The sequence below is a fragment of the Merops nubicus genome, unplaced genomic scaffold, assembly GCF_000691845.1.
Source record: "Merops nubicus isolate BGI_N331 unplaced genomic scaffold, ASM69184v1 scaffold10773, whole genome shotgun sequence".
Lineage (NCBI taxonomy): Eukaryota > Metazoa > Chordata > Aves > Coraciiformes > Meropidae > Merops > Merops nubicus.
Window position 1 is genome coordinate 57743 of NW_008599710.1, and position 21117 is coordinate 78859.

The 21117-nt window shown below is 40.4% G+C and overlaps 1 protein-coding gene across 3 annotated transcripts; it reads right to left on the reverse strand.

Moving 5' to 3' along the window:
* Window positions 1–2082: 2082 nt before the first annotated feature.
* SLC39A9 (solute carrier family 39, member 9) lies at window positions 2083–20986 on the reverse strand. 3 transcript variants are annotated; one of them, XM_008937484.1, is made up of 7 exons: window positions 20813–20908; window positions 15450–15558; window positions 9617–9808; window positions 7348–7416; window positions 6227–6312; window positions 4422–4556; window positions 2083–2661 (listed from the first exon to the last, which is right to left on the reverse strand). In XM_008937484.1, the coding sequence occupies exons 1-7, from the start codon at window positions 20906–20908 to the stop codon at window positions 2431–2433; spliced, it is 918 nt and encodes a 305-aa protein (XP_008935732.1). In that variant the 3' UTR covers window positions 2083–2430. The 3 variants fall into 3 exon arrangements, with proteins under 3 accessions (XP_008935732.1, XP_008935733.1, XP_008935734.1); XM_008937486.1 differs by having other exon boundaries at window positions 2516–2659; window positions 4418–4556; window positions 20813–20986; XM_008937485.1 differs by lacking the exon at window positions 7348–7416.
* Window positions 20987–21117: the final 131 nt, after the last annotated feature.

Below are 21117 nucleotides of genomic sequence, written 5' to 3' on the forward strand. Positions count from 1 at the left end.
CCTGGCTGCTACATCCTCATCAACACACCCTGATCCAGACAAGGTCCCATCCACATGCTCCAACACTGGAACAAAGGGCATGGAACAGGACCTTACCTACACACCTCCCTAAGCCATTGCTGCTGTCACACACAAATGAGGCTGAAGTGGAAGGCAGTCAGGATGCCAGCTCAGCTAGTGGGCTGGGGTGCACATGCCAGTGACAAATGACAGCTTAAAAGAAATACAAAACCCAAACTACTCACTGTTCTACTTTACACAAGCACCTGATGCTGCACCGAGTTATCTCCTGCTTCTGCTGCAGACCTGGCAAACCCTCCAGCTTTTGGAAACAGTTACATGGAAAGATCAAGCAAGGTAAAGTAGTCAGATTATCAAGGAAGAAGGTAATTAAGGGGAAATCAGGAAGAACACAAGGAGCTCTGGTGTAAACATCCCTGTGTATCATTCACATGTGTTGGTATTACTGATTTTTTTTTTAAACAGGTAACTTACTAGTGGCCCAAGTTGTAAAAAAATAACTAAAAAGGTTTAAGAGCATGCAGAAGAGGATCTCATCCATGTCACTGATTTTGCAGTGGCTTTTCAGAACAGAATTCACCTTTGAAGGTCTACTGTCAAAAATACTTGTTTGGGCCTGATACACTAACTCTACCTGAAAATACTGTCTTGTATGAAAAGCTAGTTTTGCATTGAATTTATATATTAAAATACATAAATGAACAAGCAATCCTGGGGATCAATACTAAACTCAATCCTAGGATACATCTGTGTTGTTACAAAGCCAAGAGACAAAGCAACCACTAGTTCAAGAGGTAGGCCAAGCCCACTAGTGAACCAGTAGGCAAAGAGGACAAATAGAAAAATGTAAAGCAGTCAAGAGGCACCACAGCCTGTGTAGTAGTGTAGTATAACTAATAAATGGCATGAGAAAGAGACACACCTACTCAAATGGAAACAAGAAGCACTTCAGTTAGAAGATATTTCAAGCCTTGAAAATCCATTTCAAGCAAACAAAAAAAATATATTTGGCAATGTTATCTTCCAAAAAGTGCAGACAGAATATAGCTGAAAAAGGATATGGGGTTAAAAGTTTTCCCCTAAAGAAAAAGTTCTCTGTTGAGCCTGTGCATGTCAAGCCTCCCTGACTTTTCAATGCACTACAGTTATCAGAGTATAGTTATTTTGTATAAAAGGAATGGTGCCTGGCAAGAGAATGCTGTGCCTGGGGAAGGGAGGGATCAGCAGCTGGCAGGAAAGCCCCCAGCAGCTTCACCAAAACTAATGCTATCGGCAAGAGGCGAATGCACAATTCACAAAGGAAAAGCAAAGTGCCCAACAGGCCCACTGGGAACCCATCAGTTTGGGTTGTTTTGTTCAGAACTGCTTTAGAAACACTGAGCACTCTATCTGCAGCATAAATATTTAACTACACATCTTGGTTTGTTAGCCTTAATACCTTTTGTTTAATGAAAAAAAGTCCATGTATTCCCTCCCCCACTGATTTCAGCAGTTCAGACTTTTGACAATGAGCCAGTAAAGTTCTCTGATCCCTCAACAGCTGTCTCCACCAGGTTGCACTCCTCAGAGCCCAGCCCAGCTCCACCTCAAAGGGCACTATGGGTGTACCTCTCACCAGTAGCAGTAGTGCAATCACAGAACCCAATTTCCAACTCCTGGTAACATTCTTGGTGCCAGCACTCCACTGGCTTGGCAGAAGACCACCTCCCAGGAAGCACTGCCTTTTAAGAGTTTATTAGCAATTGCATAAACAGCCAAAACACTATTCTCCTTGATTCTTAAATAATGGAATACACTGGAAAATTCACTTGCACTTTGTTAACCTGCTCCAGTCCTACACTTTGCCTACGTTTCTTTCCCACGAGTGACACTTGTGTGACCAGAGCAGATCTGTCCAGAGCCCCCTTCTTCCAATACAATGAGTCACCAACACCACAGGGCCCAGCTGTGCTATCCAGACAACATGGAACCCACGGGGTAGCGTCCCCTCCTTCATCAGCAGGACTCCAGCCTCTCAGAAGGTAGCCAGCCTTTGTTTGTGCTCCCAGCTGGGAAAGCTGAACTGCAGGATACTTTGGTGATTGCAATTTCGTGCCGAGTCGCTACGTTCTTCCCCGCTCACCTTTCTTAAACTCCAAATTCCATCTTCCCTGAGAATAGGGCCAGAAGTAACAATGAAAATAGCCAATGTCTTCAGAAAGGAAAGTTACACAGAATTTACATCCGGCTGCCAAAGTACATTTTGCTACACTAAAAACTTTCCCAGTATTCCTCCTTTTGCAATCAAGGTTCCCTCTGAACTCCATGAAGTGGATGGGATGGATGATGTGTAAGAGACAATGATAAAGGGAGCAGCTGACATTTACTGCCCATGTCAGATCGAGGAGGAGAACAGTGAGATCTGAGCGTTTAGTGATGGTGTCCAATGGACAAAACTAGAGGAATAAGGCATCCTAATACTAGGGCTGCCACCTCCAGCCGACTGAGTCCTTTGCCTCCAGTTGATTCAGGTCTGTGGCTGTGAGCAATTCCTCCTACTTCTGGGAGGACGTGAACTGTGGCAACATAAAGAAAAGTCCCAGCAGAAAACAGCATAGCGACTCCGGTGGCATTGACTTCTGAAAGGGCTTCTTTGCTGCTCTGAAATGGAGGAAAACGAGACAGAAAAAGAAAAAAAAAAAAATTAGGATAAGCAGAAGTTCTTCAATAATAAATACATTCGATAGGATTTCTACCAATTCTCATTCGCTCACAATGACAATGGTTTAATGTTTTGTGTCTTGCACCTTACAAGCAGCAGCTGGTATTCTACAGTTGATGTCAGGGCAGAAAGACACCTCTCATCCCAGTTACTTCACTTCAGACTTCTAGGAAGCCTTACAGAAATAAGAAGTTGCAGTCTGCACAGAAGCACCTTGCTTGACCCTCTAACAGCAACACAATTTCAAAATGACAAAATGGGCTTCAAAAAAAGAAGTTCACCTTGCAAAGCCAAAAATTTTAGGAACGATACTCAAAACTGACTTCTTTTTACCCCTTTTCTAAATGAAGAGTTCAAGTCAGTTTTACCATTAAATATCTGGTCCCCTGCTGGTCAGAGCATGATTTGCTAGATTTAAGTCTCAAATCATCACTCATTCAAGATTTCATTTGTATGTAAAAGTAAGCACCCAAAATTTCCTCAGGATTTCCATGCAAACTTCATAAATAAATGCATCCTCTGGATCAACACTGAGCACCTGCTTCTTGAACAACTTCCAACTCAAGTGTGTTAGTTTTCTGGTGTACTCTTACATTACTTTTCCAAAGAGTGGAGATGCACCTTCTGCTCTGGAACTATATAACCCCTGTGACATCCCTTGTGCCTTCTCAATTCTGTTCTTTCTGAAGCACAAAATGCAAACCCAACTCTTAGTGAACCTACCTTAAAAGAACACCTGAACAGCACACTCACTCTCATTTTTGTTTGCAAACCCAACCCTTTCTGCTGTCTCCTGTACTGCAATATCAATTAACTCCCTTCCAGCAAGTCCTATTTTTTTGTACAGATCCAAGACAAGACTATAGGAGTACAAGAGGCAAAAAAAGGCTGATTTAGCTGCAATATCAAATAACTCCCTTCCAGCAAGTCAAGGTAATTCACTTCATCTTTCCCCTCATGCCTTGAGTTTCAGGAGGTCACGTTAGATTCTTTACAACACAACACCATAGTGTGTCACCAGCATGGGCCACAGCAGTTAGAAATAAAGGTGTATCATAGGAATTGCTCTGAGAAGCAGAAACATTTAATTTGGACTGAGATGATAAACTCACACACAGTGGCCCATTTCACAGGCTTTTTTTTGTACAGATCCAAGACAAGACTATAGGAGTACAAGAGGCAAAAAAGGCTGATTTAGCTGAGAATTCACATTTTGGCACAGAGTGAAACAGATTTTTGACACATAGGAACAATTCTGGAATGGTGGGGCAAACTAGCAAAGATCATTTTCTACCTGCATATTAAAATAAGAGTGCATGCAGCAACACTGAGAATGACTCAGTTACTGAGTCACCAGATAAAACCTGGTATACGAGTAAACTGTTCTCAGCAAGCACCACTGGAAAGGAGAAAAGACAGAAATCAGTCTTCTAAAAAAAGCTATACAAAACTCTACAGAGGTGTTCCATTACTGGCTCTGATGTAAAGCATAGTTTTGGTGGTTTGTTTTTTCCCTCCACATTCATATTGCTATCTTTGTTATCCACGTTTGAGGTTTGTTTTTTTTTTTTTTAAATCTCCATTCTTTCAAATTTTTCAAGCAGTCTGGAATTACATTCTGCGAACTCATATGACATTCCCTTCCCCAAACTCCACTACTAATCTCCATTTCAGGGCAGAACAAAAATCCCAGACCTACCTTGCTTAGCCCTAAGTATGTCACCATTGACATAACAGGTGCTGCTAATGCAAAGACCAGCAAGTGTTTTCTAATTCGATTCCGTTCCAGCCCAGCGTGCATCAGGAAGGAGACCAGGCCAAAGGCAGCTGGTGCCTGCAAAAAACAACAGTCACTGCTAATAAAATACCTTCTGAAATCCTCCAAAATCTGAGATTAAGTTGAAATACAACTTACTACACTGAAATGCATTGAGCTGGAAGAAATTCAGGGAGAGCACTAGTGGGTTGCAGTTAACTCAAATCAACAGAATTCTGTGGACTGACCTTCCTCAGTCCCAGTACCTGATGGAAACTCACCTTCTGGCTGTGAGAGCACGGATTTGTGTAGTCATTAGGAATATTAAAATGTTCCTTCTGACTCCAGTCATTACTGTAATCCCTAAGGCACCATCAACTTATATAATGTGTTTTATTTTGTCCTGATACGACCTACTACGTATCCTTAAATGGACAGATTATTTACAGCAGAAAAATTCTACAATTAATGGGGGGGGAACTCTCAAAGAAAGTTAACTGCCAGCCTCCACATGTACAAAGACTTAAAACCACTTTTGATTAATTCAGTTTCATTTCTGCTCCCACTTGGAAGCAAACAGATACCTTCTTTTCCCTCTGCTGGCATTCAGTTTCTTATCCAAAAGGTATAGGTCTGTCCTACTACTCATGGAATTTACTGTTTTTTACTGGCATAAAGACAATACCAGCACACCCTGACATCTCTGAGATAAGTATAAAATAAGATATATTGAGCATTTTCTTTGTATGCACAGAATCTTTTATTTCAAGCCTGGAAGGAAACCATGAGTAAAGGAAAAACCTTAAGACAAAAGCATCAAGAGACACCAAAGAAGAAATCAATTCCTTTCAATTCCAAATATTTCTTGATAACATTTCATAGGAGAAATGTTAATGGCACATGTCATTATAAATCAAATGTACAGCTGCACATGTGTTTAGAACCTATATAATAATTATCTTTGCACAAACATTAAGGAAAGAGATCTTCCCATCTTCAAGAGTCATTGTTTGCTTGTTACCATCAGAAAACATTTACACTTATTTCTTGCAGAAATGGCATGTGACTGATGTTGAAGCTACCACAACAAAGGAGACAAGCAGAAGTTTAATTTAGTACTCTGACACTAAATGGTTTCAAAAGACTAACAATATAAACATTTTTAAAATATCTTTGGCATTTTCTTAAGAACATCACTGAACCAAACAGTTGCTTTAATTACCTTAAAACTTTTTCTTCCTTGAATACACTAGCATATACTACAGTGCTTCACCCTCTAGATCTTCTCTGAACACATCTCTTACAATAGTAAGAATCTTGGAGGGTTTTGCTTGCTTGGTTTTTCGGGTTTTGTTGGGTTTATTTACAAAAACCCAAACAAACCAGAACACAATACCACACTAGCTTCAGAAAAAGTCAGCATGAAGCTGCCAGATTAACTGATAGCTATTCTTCCTTCCCTACTTTTGGGAGACTTTTCCAAACCACTGCAACCAAGGCAAGCAGTAGACAGAATTCTCTCTCATTCGTACCCTGTTCAGACTCAGCACCCCTCAGCTGCTGTTCTGTCACACACCTTACCTTACCAGTGCTTTTTGGTCCCTGAAGCTGTACTACCAACCTGCTCATTTCAGTGGCATTACACATTTCCATATTACATCACTAAGGAAACTTCAGATCTGTGGTCACTTCTCCGTGCTTTAACAGTCTTTTAAAGAACAAGTGAGATTTTTTGGGTGATGACTTACCTTGTGCAACATAATCGCAACGAAGACTATCAACTGGACACTAGTCTGAGAAGTAGAAGCTGCTGCACCCAATGCAACACCATCAGCTGAAACAGGAGCAAAGATCTGTGCATTATTCCTCCACATCAGTTTCAGGCTTCCCATCCCCTCAATGACTGACAGTAGAAAACACATTGATATGAGAAGCCCCATCACTCAAGAAGCCATTACCACCAACAACTCAACACATGATTCACTCCCCTTTAAGTCACAACAATTTCAGCATATCAGGCCACCTTGAACATGAGCTGTCTCCTACCTCCCAAGACCATAAAAACCAGAGGGAGAATCTATTCAGTATGGACATACTGTGGCACACTAGAACTAGGTGGCAAGTTTAGTTATTTTAGTCTGCCATAGAAGAGGTGGCTTCCTGTCTAAAGTTTAAAATCTGCTTTAGATTCTTCTCAATGAAATGGGAAATGGATATTATACCAGTCCTTACTATATAAACACTTTGTTTAGGGAATATCTTTTTGATAAACATTTTATTCATCCAGACAATAACCTGCAGCAGGAGAGATTTAAAAAGTGTCATATTTATACCACACAGACAGCAAAGAATTACAGAATGAACATGGGTTGACTGCAACACGTACACAACTTTTTCAGTCCTTGCAAGCCAGCCCAAATGTGTTTCAGACAAGTCTCTGTGCTCCACCCTATAATGTCCTTTTTCTTCCACAAGATATTTTTTTTAAAAACTTAATATTTTTAGAAAAAAACACAGGTCAACTGACAAGCAAACCCAAAGGTGTTCCATACTACTTCTCAAATGTGTTTGCATGTATCAAAATTTAGCAGCTAAAGCTACCAGCAAAGGCACTGAAGAGGCAGAGGGTAAGCATCACAACTTTTCAGATGGGAAAAATAAAGGAGTGAAAATACTGTACCCAGTAGCACTGACTATGTTTCCCTAGTAAATTTTGGGGAAAATCCTTAGCTCTTCCTGCCTTGCCTTTTTTCCCCCCCTGTATAAACAGCCACCTTTAAAAACAACTTCCAAGTGTTTCTATCACACCTAAAGATCAGACACAGCAACAGAAGCCCTTGTCAAATGCTAACAATACGTCCCACATTACCTGCAGCATGGACTACTAGTCCCAGTGTTGTGGTGATTTTGGAGTTGCCTGATCTTGCAGCTTCTGGATCTGAAACGATCATGAAGAAAAGATGAAGAAATACATAAGTTATGCTGGAAGAAAATGGTAAGTATTACATATCTCCTCCAACAGTTTAGGCAGTTATACTCAAAACCACTGGGTTTTTATTTCGGCATTAGATTTACTGTAAAGCAGTCTGATACCCAACACCTTTAAGTCACCTGAAGTTCTGCCAAAAAAAAAAAAGTTACAGAACTGTAGACAGTTCTTTGCAATTTACAGGGTGACTAAAATAGGCAGAAGCAGTTGTTTTTCAGAACCTCCTGAAACCAAATGTTAGAGTTCTGTGCTACCACGGGTGAGAAAAGCTCACTTTGCATCCCCATATTCCAGAGCTGCTCCAAGAGTCAGGATGATTTTTCCCCATGTAGCCTGTTTCTGGCATTTTCCTTCAGGTGACACTCTGGGGCAGTCTCTATTGCACTGATTCTCTGGCAATTCCTAGTGAACAATAAATGCTACTTGTCATGGCAGCAGTTGCATAGATTTCCCTCCACAGAGGAGAAATGCAGCCAGGGCTGTTGAGATCCAGTGTTCTGAGTGCAGCTGACAAGTACTCTGACAAAATTTGCAGGTTAGCTTATTACACAGGACCACAGTATAATGGCAGTCTTGTTCCTTTCCTCCTACCAGTCCCCCCACTCTCCAGTCTCTTTCTTCATGTTCAGGCACCCCTGTTGTTGCCCAGTAAGTCAAACCAGGGGAGTCAGCTGGGTAAAAAAAAAAAAAGGTATTTTCCTTGGTCAGATTGATCTTCTGAATCAAGAGGAGTCTATTTGAGCAATTAATTGCCTAAGGTACACTTAGATGATTGTGGTGGTATAGTCACATCAAATAGGAGGAGATATTAAGAAAGAATATTTTCTTTAGTTCTGGTCAATCCAGGAAAAATTTAAACACATGTAGAGTCACCTTTGATTTCACACCTCCACTCTGGCCTACAGAATTCTTCTATTTAGATGCAGTAAAATCTAGTCACTTGGGAGATAACAAAACTACCTGGTTCAAATGAGAAAAATGTTTTTTAAAGCTACCAAAGAGAAACATTAAAAAGCCCCACTCCTACATTTCCTGTGACAGAGGTACAGGCTAGATAAAATCTTTACTTAATATCCTATTTTATATCTCTAACACAGATTATAGTCAATTTTCTTCTTATATTTTCTCTGATGGGAGATATAGGAAAGAGTCACAGCCTGTACCAACCAAAAATTCTCCTGGCAGTTGTTCACCTGCACCCCCCTGTCATCCTCACTGCCACCATTTCCTTTGGAAAGCTCTGCAAATAGCCAGCTCTGGCTCTGTTTACCCTCCTCCAGGAGCCCAAAGGTGACACAGCCCCTGCACTGGTCTCACCACACTGACCCCACACAACCCTTTGTGCAGCTGCACTGTGAGCCACCAAGGATCCAGCCAAAACACATCCCCTCTCCCCTTTGCATATGTGCTTTACTTTTCCTTCAAGAAGAAATTGTCTTTTTTTGAGGGCTGAATTCTATCATCAGAGTAGATGTGGGAGAAAATGCACAGCCAAAGGCCATAAAATACGTTTTCCATGTTATGAAACATCTCTGGGACATTTCAAGCTACAGTTTGAGCATGAAGCCATAGGCAGGAAACAAAGGCAACTGTAGGCTTCTTTAGAGTCTTGCAATGAAGTTGAGAAATTTTTGGACTAAGCAGGGAGTATTTCAAAGTGAGTGAGGCTCTAGACTAGTGTGGGAGTACAGCTGTGCAGTCACAGGACAGGACCAGAGCTTACATCTAGTAATTTCTGCAGGCTTACTTAAGGTAAGTTTTGTCCTTTGCAAATTTTACTTCAGTGTACAACAACTAAGTGGGAAAAAACAAGACAAGACTAACCTGAAGTTTTTTGGAAATCCAAAGAAATGCCAAAGGAGTGATACTGTAAACCAGACAATAATTCAAGTGTCACATCACCCTCCCCCCACCCCCCACATGCTCGTACAGTTATTTCGTGTCAGTGAAGCAAGCTCTCAAGTTATGCAGAATTCCAGGAGAAATTTCCAGGACAAACATTTCACATAGACCTTGCTTTATGTTTATAAAGCACCTACTGAAACTCTAGATGTGACTGGTCAGATTAAATCCCAGCAGTGTCCAAAAAAATTGCACCTGGCTAATTAAGAATAATTAGCAAGTCTAAGTGAAGTGACTCTTTACTTACCATCCGTAGCGTGCACGTGAGAGCTGCCTATCTGATCCACCAACAGCATGAAGACGAAGCCGAGGACAAGGGACACCCCAATGTAGGCATGCAACCTGGAATGGTCGTGGCCATACTCGTGGACAGCTGGGATTTCTGCCACCTTCTCAGATTCCATCACATGCTGCACCTCGCTGGCTGGGTGATGCTTCCCTGGGGCAGGCAAGCAAAGAGATCAGGGGACTAAACATGGTACAGTCTTTTCCCCTCCTTTGCCAAAAGCATTCCTCACACTTTCTTGGATAACACACAGAAGTGCTAAATTTAAGATCTTTCTTAGACCATTTTGTTAGGGAAGTACACATATGAGGAGACCAACCAGGCAAACATCTTTGGCTTGGAAAAGCAAAGAAAGCATTAATACCTGACAAGGCAGGTTACTTTTTTTAAATGCTGCATTTTAATTACAAATTGATTGATAAAACTGCTGAATAATTGCTTTAAGTGAAGTTGGCAATTTTGTCAGTATTCAGAGATACTGTCAAGCAGTTACATCATAATTTTTTTTTTTTTAAGTGATAGAATACAGGATGAGGAGATAAAACAGTTTCCATCTGTCCTGGTTCCGTGTAAAAAGGGGTTCAGGGCAGGACCCCCACGGAACAGAACTATGTACTCGCCTCTCCCCCCTGAGAGAGAGAGAGAGAGAGACACTTTGGAAAAAATGAAGTATGTTGTTTAACAAGGAACAGAAAACGAAAAAGGGAGGTAAGGAAAATAATATATACAAAGATTAGGGGAAAAATACAAAAAATAAAATATACAAAACCCTCAGAAATGGTTCCAGGGTCCCACGGAGTGAAAGGACAACTTCCCTCCCCGAGCTCCAAGGTAGGAGTGAAATTAGAACCCACTTCTTGCCTCTTATCAGAGTGTGTGTGGGAAGGGGAGGGAATACAATGGTTCACCCCCACCCGGGGTCCTCCCAGTTGCTGGAATGTCACGCCCCCATTCCAAGCCTCAAACCACAACACCATCTAATAAGAGATCTAATACAATATTTAAGAAGATTAACTTTATATCTAAAAAGCGCCAGTGTCTAGTGGAACAAGTTGGCATTAATACCCTCCACTGACAGGGACTAGAACAACAGGTAGGTCAGCACACTGTCCTGCAAGTGTCAGTGCCACCCTAGAAACTCAGAGTCCAAGACCTGGGGCTGAATGTTGTGTGGGTGTTTCCTGTCCTTAGAGAAGCTCTAAGTCCATGTTTCCCCCTCAAGACATTTACATTGTCTCACTGAGGTACCTTGAAAATAGGTAAACTCCAAATGACTTCAAATCTAAGAGTGGGAAAGAAGATTGGCTGGACAAGGTTTTAAGTTTTCATGGTATTAAATGGTTTATTCAGTGTACAGCTCATAATTAAAAAACATTTTAAAATATTTCATGGGTTAGTAACAGTGACAAATGTCTCAACCTATAATGACTTTTAGAAAGCAGAGATGTAATATAACTTTGCCAACTTTTGCAGGTTGCCATTTGCCCAGCATGTGTTACCTCCATCACAAGCAAATACTCACCACACACAAAATTCCTCACTTTCACCAGAAATTACATCCATCTCACTCTGAATTCACACAGGCTTAAAGGAGATGATTTTTCTGGCACATGCATTTACTATTTCTGGTAGCGTTTGGTCTGGTGGCTCCCAAGATAGATCCCTGAGAACCTCCCAGCTTCACCCACGACCACAGGAAATGACTGCTCCTGCTAATCCCATCTAATGCAGAGGGCAGACAACATCCAGAAGGACACAGCTTTTCCATACTGGCCACCAAAGACTGGTAAGAGTTGACTTAGCACATCCATGTGAAAGATATTTAATAAAGCTATATTTCTTTAAGCAAAATTCTACGTGCTGTTCCCAGCTGATACAAACAAAGAATCATGGCTAACCCTTCTGCCAACAGCATACAGAAATACCATTAGAAACACACATCAAAGATCAGGAATGGGGAATTTTAAATTAAGTTCCTAATTACCATGTAGAGGACAACAAACACTTGACCTCTTGGTTTGACTCCATGCTCATGTGAATCATATATTTTCTTTTTCTATATTTCCCCCTATGGCCCTGGCAGAGATAAGCCACCAGGCTAGAAAGCCCTGTGGGTGATGCAGAAGATGCATTTAATGCTTGTTAGAACAGTACACAGTAAATGCTTCCAATGGGAGAACAGACACAGTAAATGTACTTCCACAACTGGTATCTCAAGCTGAATGAGATGTTTGAGCTGCATTGCTCCACTCCAGAGCCCTGGACTACCTGCCGTTCAGTACAAGTTGCCTCCATGCCAGGCCAATGCTTCCAACCATGTTTGGCAGGTTCAATTAATATTTGTAAATATCTTTAATGTTCTACTAGGAAAACGTTCCTCCTTCTATGCTTCCCTGCTAAACCAAATGATGGTATCACAATCTCCAGTTATAACTATTTTTGTAGTCTCCTGTCCTTCCCCTCTACTTAGTTATTAACACAAGTAATATTCCTGTATTTACTTTGGAATCCAAGAGAAATTTGGGTGTTTTTTTAATAAGAAATAAAAAAAGAGAACCCATTGGCAAGACTCCAGTGCCCTAGAGAATGTACACATCACAGTCCAATATAAGTAAGCAGCTGAAATTGATTCCTACTCCCTCCCAAAGCCAATATAAGTAAGCAGCTGACATTGATTCCTACTCCCTCCCAAAGCCACAGTTAGCCCTAAAACAAATGACGAACATGAAGGGGACTCTCTCATGTTCAAATACTGATCAGTTTATATTTCCTCTTAAGATCCAACTTGATCTTGAGATCTGCACCTGTGAAAGAATAAGCCCAGGTACCAGGACATTTGATTGATGACAGTAACATAGAAAAATATCGATTAAGCACACAAGTTTCCATCAAAAAAAATCGTAAAATCTTTACTAGAAACAATGTTACCCATTTTAGTTTGATTTTTATCACATTTAAGGGTAAGAGGACTCATAGGATTGGTGTACAGCACTTAAAAGGAACTAGGGTATTAAGTAGATTCTTTCATCAGTCTAACAGCAAAGTGTTTTCTCAGTATGAGAAGAGAAAGCTTTGGAGGAGTCATCACCGAGCACCAGAAAGCTTTTTGACTTCAGAACAGCTTATCTGTTCTGCTTGAATCAAGGGAAGGATACTCAGTTGTGATTTAATTATAATAATTAACAGTTCAACACAATATCTCTCCTGTTTCAACCTTGAATTTTTACACTCTAGATTTTTTTTTGTTTGTTTGTTTAAATGAGTGGCAGTGCAACTTTCATACACTTAACTTTATATCTGGGGAGGTCTTTTGGTTGGCAACTACTCTTCAGAAGTTTTAGACATCAACAGCAGAAGGTTGACTTACTACAGAAAGTCATCTTCCTGCTGGAGCATTCATACATCTTCTTGGATGAGACAATTGTACACCCATCCCACCATACAAAATGTTGGCACAATACCACTACTACGAAGCACATCAGAACAGCCTTAGTAGCCCTTGAGAGATTTGACAAACACACCTTTCAACTGGATCAATAAAATAACTCCAGACCTCTCAACATCATTGCCATCTGTATTAAGAAGTTAACTTTGCTTCAGACCATTTCAAGCCATAACACACCGTGGGTAACTCAGGGCAATCCCTCTGACAGCAGTTACACAGTTTTACAAGTTAAAACAGAGGACTGAAGTCATTAAAGGAATTTTTTTTTTGCTGGTAATAAACTAAATTTTCACTATGCATATACATAGGTTGATGATCAAATTGTAGTCGGAATCATTGTATGTTATTCACTCTCAGCCTACAAGGTCAAAAATTAGAAGTTATTTATCCTGTGGCTTGTGGGAAAATACAGAAGCAAGAGCAAATGACTTCTGCATTGATGACAAACCTGGTTTGGTAACAACCAACCAGTCTCAGAGTTAAATTACACTAGGAACAGGGAAAGCAAAGACCCCTCCCTTTTACCAATTAAATGAATATTCCTCGATGTTCTCTTAGGCACCTTTCTAGGTTTAATTATGTAAATAGGTGAATTTGAAACTTTTAAAAAAGCACTAAGCTTAACTTTGATTTTTCTAGTTTTTAAAAAAAAATATTAGAAATATCTTTTTTGTAGTTTATAATACCCATGAATTTTGCCCCTTTGCAATACAAAAGAAGTAAAAAAATCTTTACAGACGGACTGGCTTTAGACACCATACTGTGAGTTAGGAATTGAGTCTGAATTCATTTACAGAACAAATTCTTTTTTCCTAAGTAAATACTTCTGATATTACTACTGTAGTAACTTGCAGTGCCTCTTTTTCTCCACAGACTAAACTTTAAGTTATGGAGCACGTAACTCTAAACAGCAGGCTGTGAATTTAACACACAGTGTGCCCTCTTTAATAAAAAGGAAATGTGTCCAGCAATTGTATTTACTGCTAGCCATATCATTACAAGAAAAATTTAGTCTACTTAGAATTAAAATTGAATGGAGAGCAAACCCACAACTACAGCTCATTAGAGACATCCTACATTAGAGTGCACAAATTACAGTACAGTATAAAAGCTTAATCAGTGGTTCTTTCACTTCTTGATAAAAGATGTTTTTACATATTATCTTCTATTTACTTTAAATCTAAGCAGAACAACTTAAATTTAGTGGAAACTAAACTGTAATGAATTAAAACATAATACTAAAATATATTTTAAACAGCATAGGAACAAGAAAAGAGTGCTGGTACAAGAAAAGCAGAGTTATTACTATCTCTCAAACCCAAAACAGCAACAGCGCTACACAAGAGACTTGCAAAGTTCTCTACAGCCTCAACCTTCTGGCACTTTCTCCTGTGACCATGAAGCTGTTGCTGTTAACCTTCAGAAAAATCTGACTGTGAACATACTGGAAAAATCTCATACATGGTATGGTAATACAATAGCACAAGACTCCAAGCTAAAGCATAATTTAAAGTGCACTCCAGACAGGTAATGAGTTCCAACTACTTAAAATTATCTCTTAACCTCAAACTGAGGTTTACTTGGACTTTTGAGCATAAGATCTGCTCCACATTCACATCCTACAAGACACAGTCACAGGTAGCTTTGAGCTATTCATTAGAGGCTGTGAGGTTTTGATGACCAGTGACAGCAGACTAGAATGGGGTGCTGGAATTGGGAGGCATGTGCAGATACACACATGTAACAGACATAACCCCCGAAGAAAAAAAAGCCTATTGCTCTGTGAATTAGCCCCACGTAGCCATAATTTTCACCCAAGTATAATAAGGTAATTTAAGACACTATTCAGCTTCAAAGGAATTTCTGATAAGGGCAAGTGCATGTGAGTGTATATACATAAAAAAACACTTCTTGCAAATGCTTTAATAAGGAACAATCTAAACTACAAAAAGCTACAGCAAATAGCTCACAGTTCCACCCCTGCCAAAGGCACCCTTACAGCTCCTTTGAGGTTCCAGGAAAAGCTAAACTCCCCAGAATAAGGAACAGTACCCATGAGCTGGCACAGAAGGCTGTGGTTCCATGCACAGTACAGTACCTGGACCCACAAATGGCTGGATCACTGGGCAAGTCATCAATGCACAGCCTGATCACAGCCCTCTCCAAATCACCACAGACAGGCAATAATGTGCCTAGGGACAGTTGGGTGATACTTTGATGGCTTTGCCTCACGCTGCAGTGAAGCCCTTCCACCAATCTCCTGTTAAAAGCCCTAGAAAGAAGTCCCAGGATATCGTAACACCATGACCTCAGTTATCTTGAACAAAGCCCTTGGGGTTTGCTTCTTACCCTCCAAAATGTCTTCATAAAGTGCATGTACTCCTTCTGGCACAATGACAGCCAAGGCAGTTCCACACAGCAGCCCAGCACCCAGAACAGTCACCAACTTTAATCTCTCCTGCAAGCAAGGACAAAACAAGTATCATCTTTAAGAAGGAAAATGCTTTTCTTTCCTCTTCTTCATTAACAGAACCTGGGGGAAGAGGAGAGAAGGAGCCACAAAACCTTGTGCTGACTTTTAGTCAAAAGCCCCAGCTGTATTTCTAATGATTAACCCTCTGAAAAGTGAGCATACCCAGCGTCCAATGCAATCAGCTGAAGCAGGAAATGAAAGTTAAAGATGATCCATTTGACTTGAGATCACACAGGAAATGAAACAGAGCAATTCTTGCTATTTTCAAGCATGCTATGTTTGGCACGAATGATTACTGGGGTCTAAGTCACTCTCTAGGACCTCAAAGTGTAAGGCCTGCAGAGACCAAGGAAGACAAAGAACGTGTCTGAATTTTGAAGAATATTTGCAACTCTATCTCCATTCTGCATTTATTTTCAAATATATCCTGCCTGCTAGAAATCAGACATGCAAGTTCCCTAAAAATCTCTGCTAGGGGTGGCACAGTGCAGGATAAATTGATTGCTTCAAAAAAAAAAAAAAGCCAATTTAAACAGTATTTTATAAAATAGAAAGCTAAATTACTAAAGCAAAACCAGAACAATAAGAGAACCAAGAAGGTAACTGCATCTACAGATCCAAATATATAGGTGGAGTTAAGAGTGTAAATTGCAAAGTCAGCAATATTTATATAACACAGAAAAGGGCAAAGAGATGTTTTAGGACTACAAAAAGAAAAAGGGAATATTTTAGAAAAAAGCATCAGGACCTCTACTTTCTGAAGGTTTAGAGACATAGAAGAAAGGAAGTTGAGTTGTTATATGACTGTTATACGATAAACTATATTTCAGTCTCTTAAAAAAAGCCACTTTTGTGCAGAAGCTTCTCCTTAAAACTGCCACAGTTTAATGTCTTTCCATTTAACAGGTTGTCACTGAAGAACAGGCTTTAAAAGCATAAAACTGTGGATAGAAAAGTAATCCAGAAGAAAAATACTTTTTTTCTTGAAACATCTGATGTGTTGTTTCATGTATTAAAAAAGTGCCAGGTAAAGTTTTAGAACTGCAGAATGACAAGTAGCTACAAAATATGGCAGAATGGTGTGAACCCCCAAAAGAGCTCCAAACCCAGAATGACAGTAATTTAAAAAGGCTTACTCAAGTGAGAGTTTGAATGAGGGAACTGCACCAAACAGATAACAGTGCTAATATAGATTTCATGCCAGTCTTTTTTTTGTTTGTTCTTAATCTGATTAGGAGGAGTATAAATGCAGAACAGCACTTGTTGTTTTTACAACCCTTTCTAAGCCTTCCAGCAGTATTTTAAAATAGCAGCTAAAGACCATAAAGGCATTTAGGGCAATATAAAATGATATTCCTCTGTCCACATAATTACAGACCATGACAATCCCCTTTTCCTCCTGCAGAGACAGGTTTTAACATTTATTTTTTAAATAAGTATTAACAAATTTGCCATTAAACCTTAACAAAATATACATAAGCTTAATGTTCTTACAGTAAAGAAAAATAGTTTAATTCATGTTTCTGTAAGAATTTCCACAAGAAGAATAAACCCCCCCACCTCCCCACAAGGAGTTTAAGTACTAGCTACTATCAGTGAGGGTTATCTTCCCAGTTATATTCTATTTTTGAGCAAAAAAAGTTAGAGAACACGCACCCCCATCCCTCCCAAACTAACTTCTGTTTTACCAATATAGGTTTTTGCTTCCTTGCAACTACCATATTGACAGGCTAAAGTCAAAACCACGTCCTGAAAATCCAATTATATAAACAGCTTATAAACTTTCTCATAATTTGTGTAAGAACCCTTATCTCAACCACATAAGTTTATATTTTTAATAATCATAGCAACTGTGTGGCACACATTGTGTGGCAGAACCATCATCATCTTCCATGAACAATGAGATGTCTGGGTGCTACCAAAATACTAAATTCTTCTACTGATGATTTGGAGCCAGAGGTCTGTGTTTGACTAAGAGGAGACCACTTGTTGTGTATCCTTACGATGCCATGCAGTCTTCATGCACCATGACACGAGTTATTTAAACCCATCAAAAGAGGCAACACTTGCATATAAGAACCAGGAGGCCCTAGAGAGGTGCACAATGAGCTTCCTGAAAGCCAGCCAAATGTGACCATAAGGAAACAATTACAGCAGCACTGGAGAAAATTCAAATAGCAACATGCAAGAGATGAAAACACCTCTAATGTTTCCACAAACACACTCTTTATACTGGCACATATAATAATTACACTCGGCAAATTGTTACACAGGGGCAATCTGCATGAGGAGATAAACTTCCAACACCCACTGTTCATAAACTTGTTGTGCAAAAATATAGTATCTAACAAGAAAAAAAACAAGATTTGTATAGTGCAGCACAATAAGCTCTTTCACATCCATACACACACAGAAGTGTCAGAAGTAATACTCCTTTCTTACAACTGCAAATACAGAGCACTGCTTGCTCTCCTTTGGGCACCTGGGAATTAAAAACATCTGTCAAAATAACACACTAAGAAGTTACTCTCTCAATAGAAGTCTCTTTTGTCCTGTTCAGTACAAAATACTTAGAATTATAGAATCATTAAGGTTGGAAAAGACCTCTAAGATCATCAGGCCCAATCATCAACCCAGCTCTACCACAACCACTAAACCATGTCCCTAGGTGCCACCTCTACACATTTTTTGAACACCTCCAGGGATGTTCCCAAGTGGGAGCCCCAGTGGCTTAGACACAGTGAATACAGCAAACTAATAACTGCAGCCTAGCCAGACAGGCAATAGTCATCTACTTTAACCCAAGAAATCCATTTCAGTTACAAAACCACTTGTGTCTCGTTAAAAACAAGAGCAATATAGTAAATAGTGGTAAAAAAATAATCTTAAATTCCTCAAATTAGCAGCTTGTTCCACTGCTCAGTTATTTGGTTTAAATCTCTGTGGGACTGAAACTCTTGGACCTATAAAAACCTTACAGCTCCTCTCAGCAGCAAGCAGCCCCAGTCTGGCCAGCCCTGGTTACACCAGCAAAACAGTCACACTGCTAGAGCTCCATTTTTAAAAAACATACTCTGCATTTAGACCACAACTTAAGAGACAGACCCAGGAACCAGCACAGCTGTTTTCAGACCCAAGTACCACAAATTAGGATTCAGCTTTAGCTGGGTACATCTGCATGCAGAAAAAAAACAAAGAAGTGAAGCTCTGTGCAGCCTGTACCTTTTTACCACCACCATCCAGGCACACCTGGTTTTGCTGGAGTTTCATACTTTCAAGAATACCCATATCTAATTACAATAGAAACTACCACGAAATCAGAACACAACCAATAGGTTCCATGGCAAAAATTCATCTGAAGGGGTTTATTAACACTAATGAATAATTTTACTGTTGTCCAGCATCTGGGGTATATTGTGTAAAGCATTTATTTTGTTTTCTGCTTAAGCAGGTTAAGTGGCCAGTGGGAGGAGGTATTTTCCTCACTAAGGAAGCTGCAAAGCTTTTTGCAAATGAGAGAATGAACAGCTCATACAGTCACTGCAGTTTGAAACTGCCCTTACCAATTATTTCACACAAAACAACCCTAACTTCTAGCTGAAGGCTTCCAGGATTACCTAATACTTCTATATAATTTGCAGAGAGATTCTGCTCCTCTTTTAAACCAGCAGAGAATGTGGATCCTTAAAATATGTCATTTATAGCAAATATAAAACTGAGTCAAGAATTTCAGAGAGTTTAAGATACCAGAATAAACTTGATTGCACATGTGTGGACCGTTGGGAAGATATTGCCTCCACAAAAGGCTAATAAGAGTGTGATTACAGCTTATGGAGAGTGCTGGTTCTGGACCCAAAAGAGATCTGTATTCCTGCAGCTGTTAAGAGTCCAAAAAGTTTAGGAGCCCTCTAATTCAACCATATAAATATAATGAAACCTCATAAGCACAGATCAAGAACTCTACCTCCAAAAAACATTGAATATAAAGTTAGAGAACCACGTGACTGTCAATCACATACAAGGAAATAAAAAACTAAATTAAAGAAGAGACAATGCTAGCACACCAGACAATCCTCTCAGCAAATCAAGACAATCCTTGATAGGCTTCAGGGCAAAAGTGAGTTTTGAAGAGCAGGACAGTGGAAGCAACAGCTCTGAGGACATGTGAGGGAAAGTCCATTGAAGCATCAGACAAAGCACTTGCAAAACAGAACTATGCAGAGTGTTTAGGTAAAGAGTTCAGAATATCTCGTTGTGCTTCAATCCACTCACCCGAGGTGCACCCCCACCACAAGGAACAGTCGTTCCCTCCATGCAGCTCAGGCTCTGCTGCCCCCAAAGCCTCCCAGCAGAAACGGGACCAAAAGACAAGCACAGCCAGCTCTGTGACTTGATGGCAGAACAAGACACACCTCTCTTCCAGCCCTTTGCTTTCCAAAAGTGGCACTGCTCCCAGTGGAAATGGGAAACCTCTCATAAAATAACTCTTACTACCTTAAAACAACAGAACTCTCCCTACAGCACACCTCTGTGTGTAACTGTCATCATTTAGAAAAAACCCTCAGGCACCAGATGGTATTAAGAAACTTCAGAGCCTGTAACAATCTTCATCACCTCAACAATCGTTTCTTGAAAGCATCCAAATCCATTTGCTTCTGAACTCTTGCACTGCTTGCAGCCTCCTTCAATCCATGAAGGTTTCCCCCTCCTTTAACAACAGCTTCTGTACCAAAAGAATGCCTACAGTGACACGGGACAGCAACATAACTTGAAGTTGCATTGTCAAAGAGCTACAGGTTAATATTTTGCAGTACAAAACTGTGAACCAAAAGAAAGTTTTTTGAGAACATTCTCAGAAGTGCTTTTAAAAGCCCTAATTTGAGTAGCCCATAGACACATAATAATGGTTCGTCTCTGACTTCCATTGTTTCTGACACAAGCTCTTAAGGACAACCACGTCCAGCTCCTACCGTGTCCTTCCACCACATGCCAAGACTCTGCTGCACCTGTAGGAGAGACCCTTGGCTCAATTCTGGCACATTTAAATGGCTTTAACACACACTGTAGAACATAATTTTACGTAGTGATCACAAACGAAAATTAATAAGCCGTTCATAACTTCTCTAAAGTTCTTTTAAAGTTACAACATCACCCCTCACAGCACTAACTCCTCCTGGCAGATCTCTACATCTAGTTTCTCCCTTAGCAACCAAGGAACCGTTTGGCGAAGCTGTCTTACCTCGGAAAAATTAACTGCCAAGGGAATAATTCCTGCCACATAGCAGGCGATCAGCATAGCCAGCGAGAGCAGGCAGATGGAGCGGAAGTCATCCATTTCACGGCTTTCTGTCCCGTCCCTTAACGTGAAATTTAACAGTAACTTTTCCACCTCGCCCGGCACGCCTTAACCCGTGCAGACACCGAGCTCCCAGGAGAGGCTGTCAGCCATGTCTCTCTTGCCCGGCGGCCCCTCCGTCTCCCTCCGGAGAGCAGCAGGGCGGGCAGGGAGCTGCCCGGCCGCGGGGCTGCCCGGTCCGGCCCGGA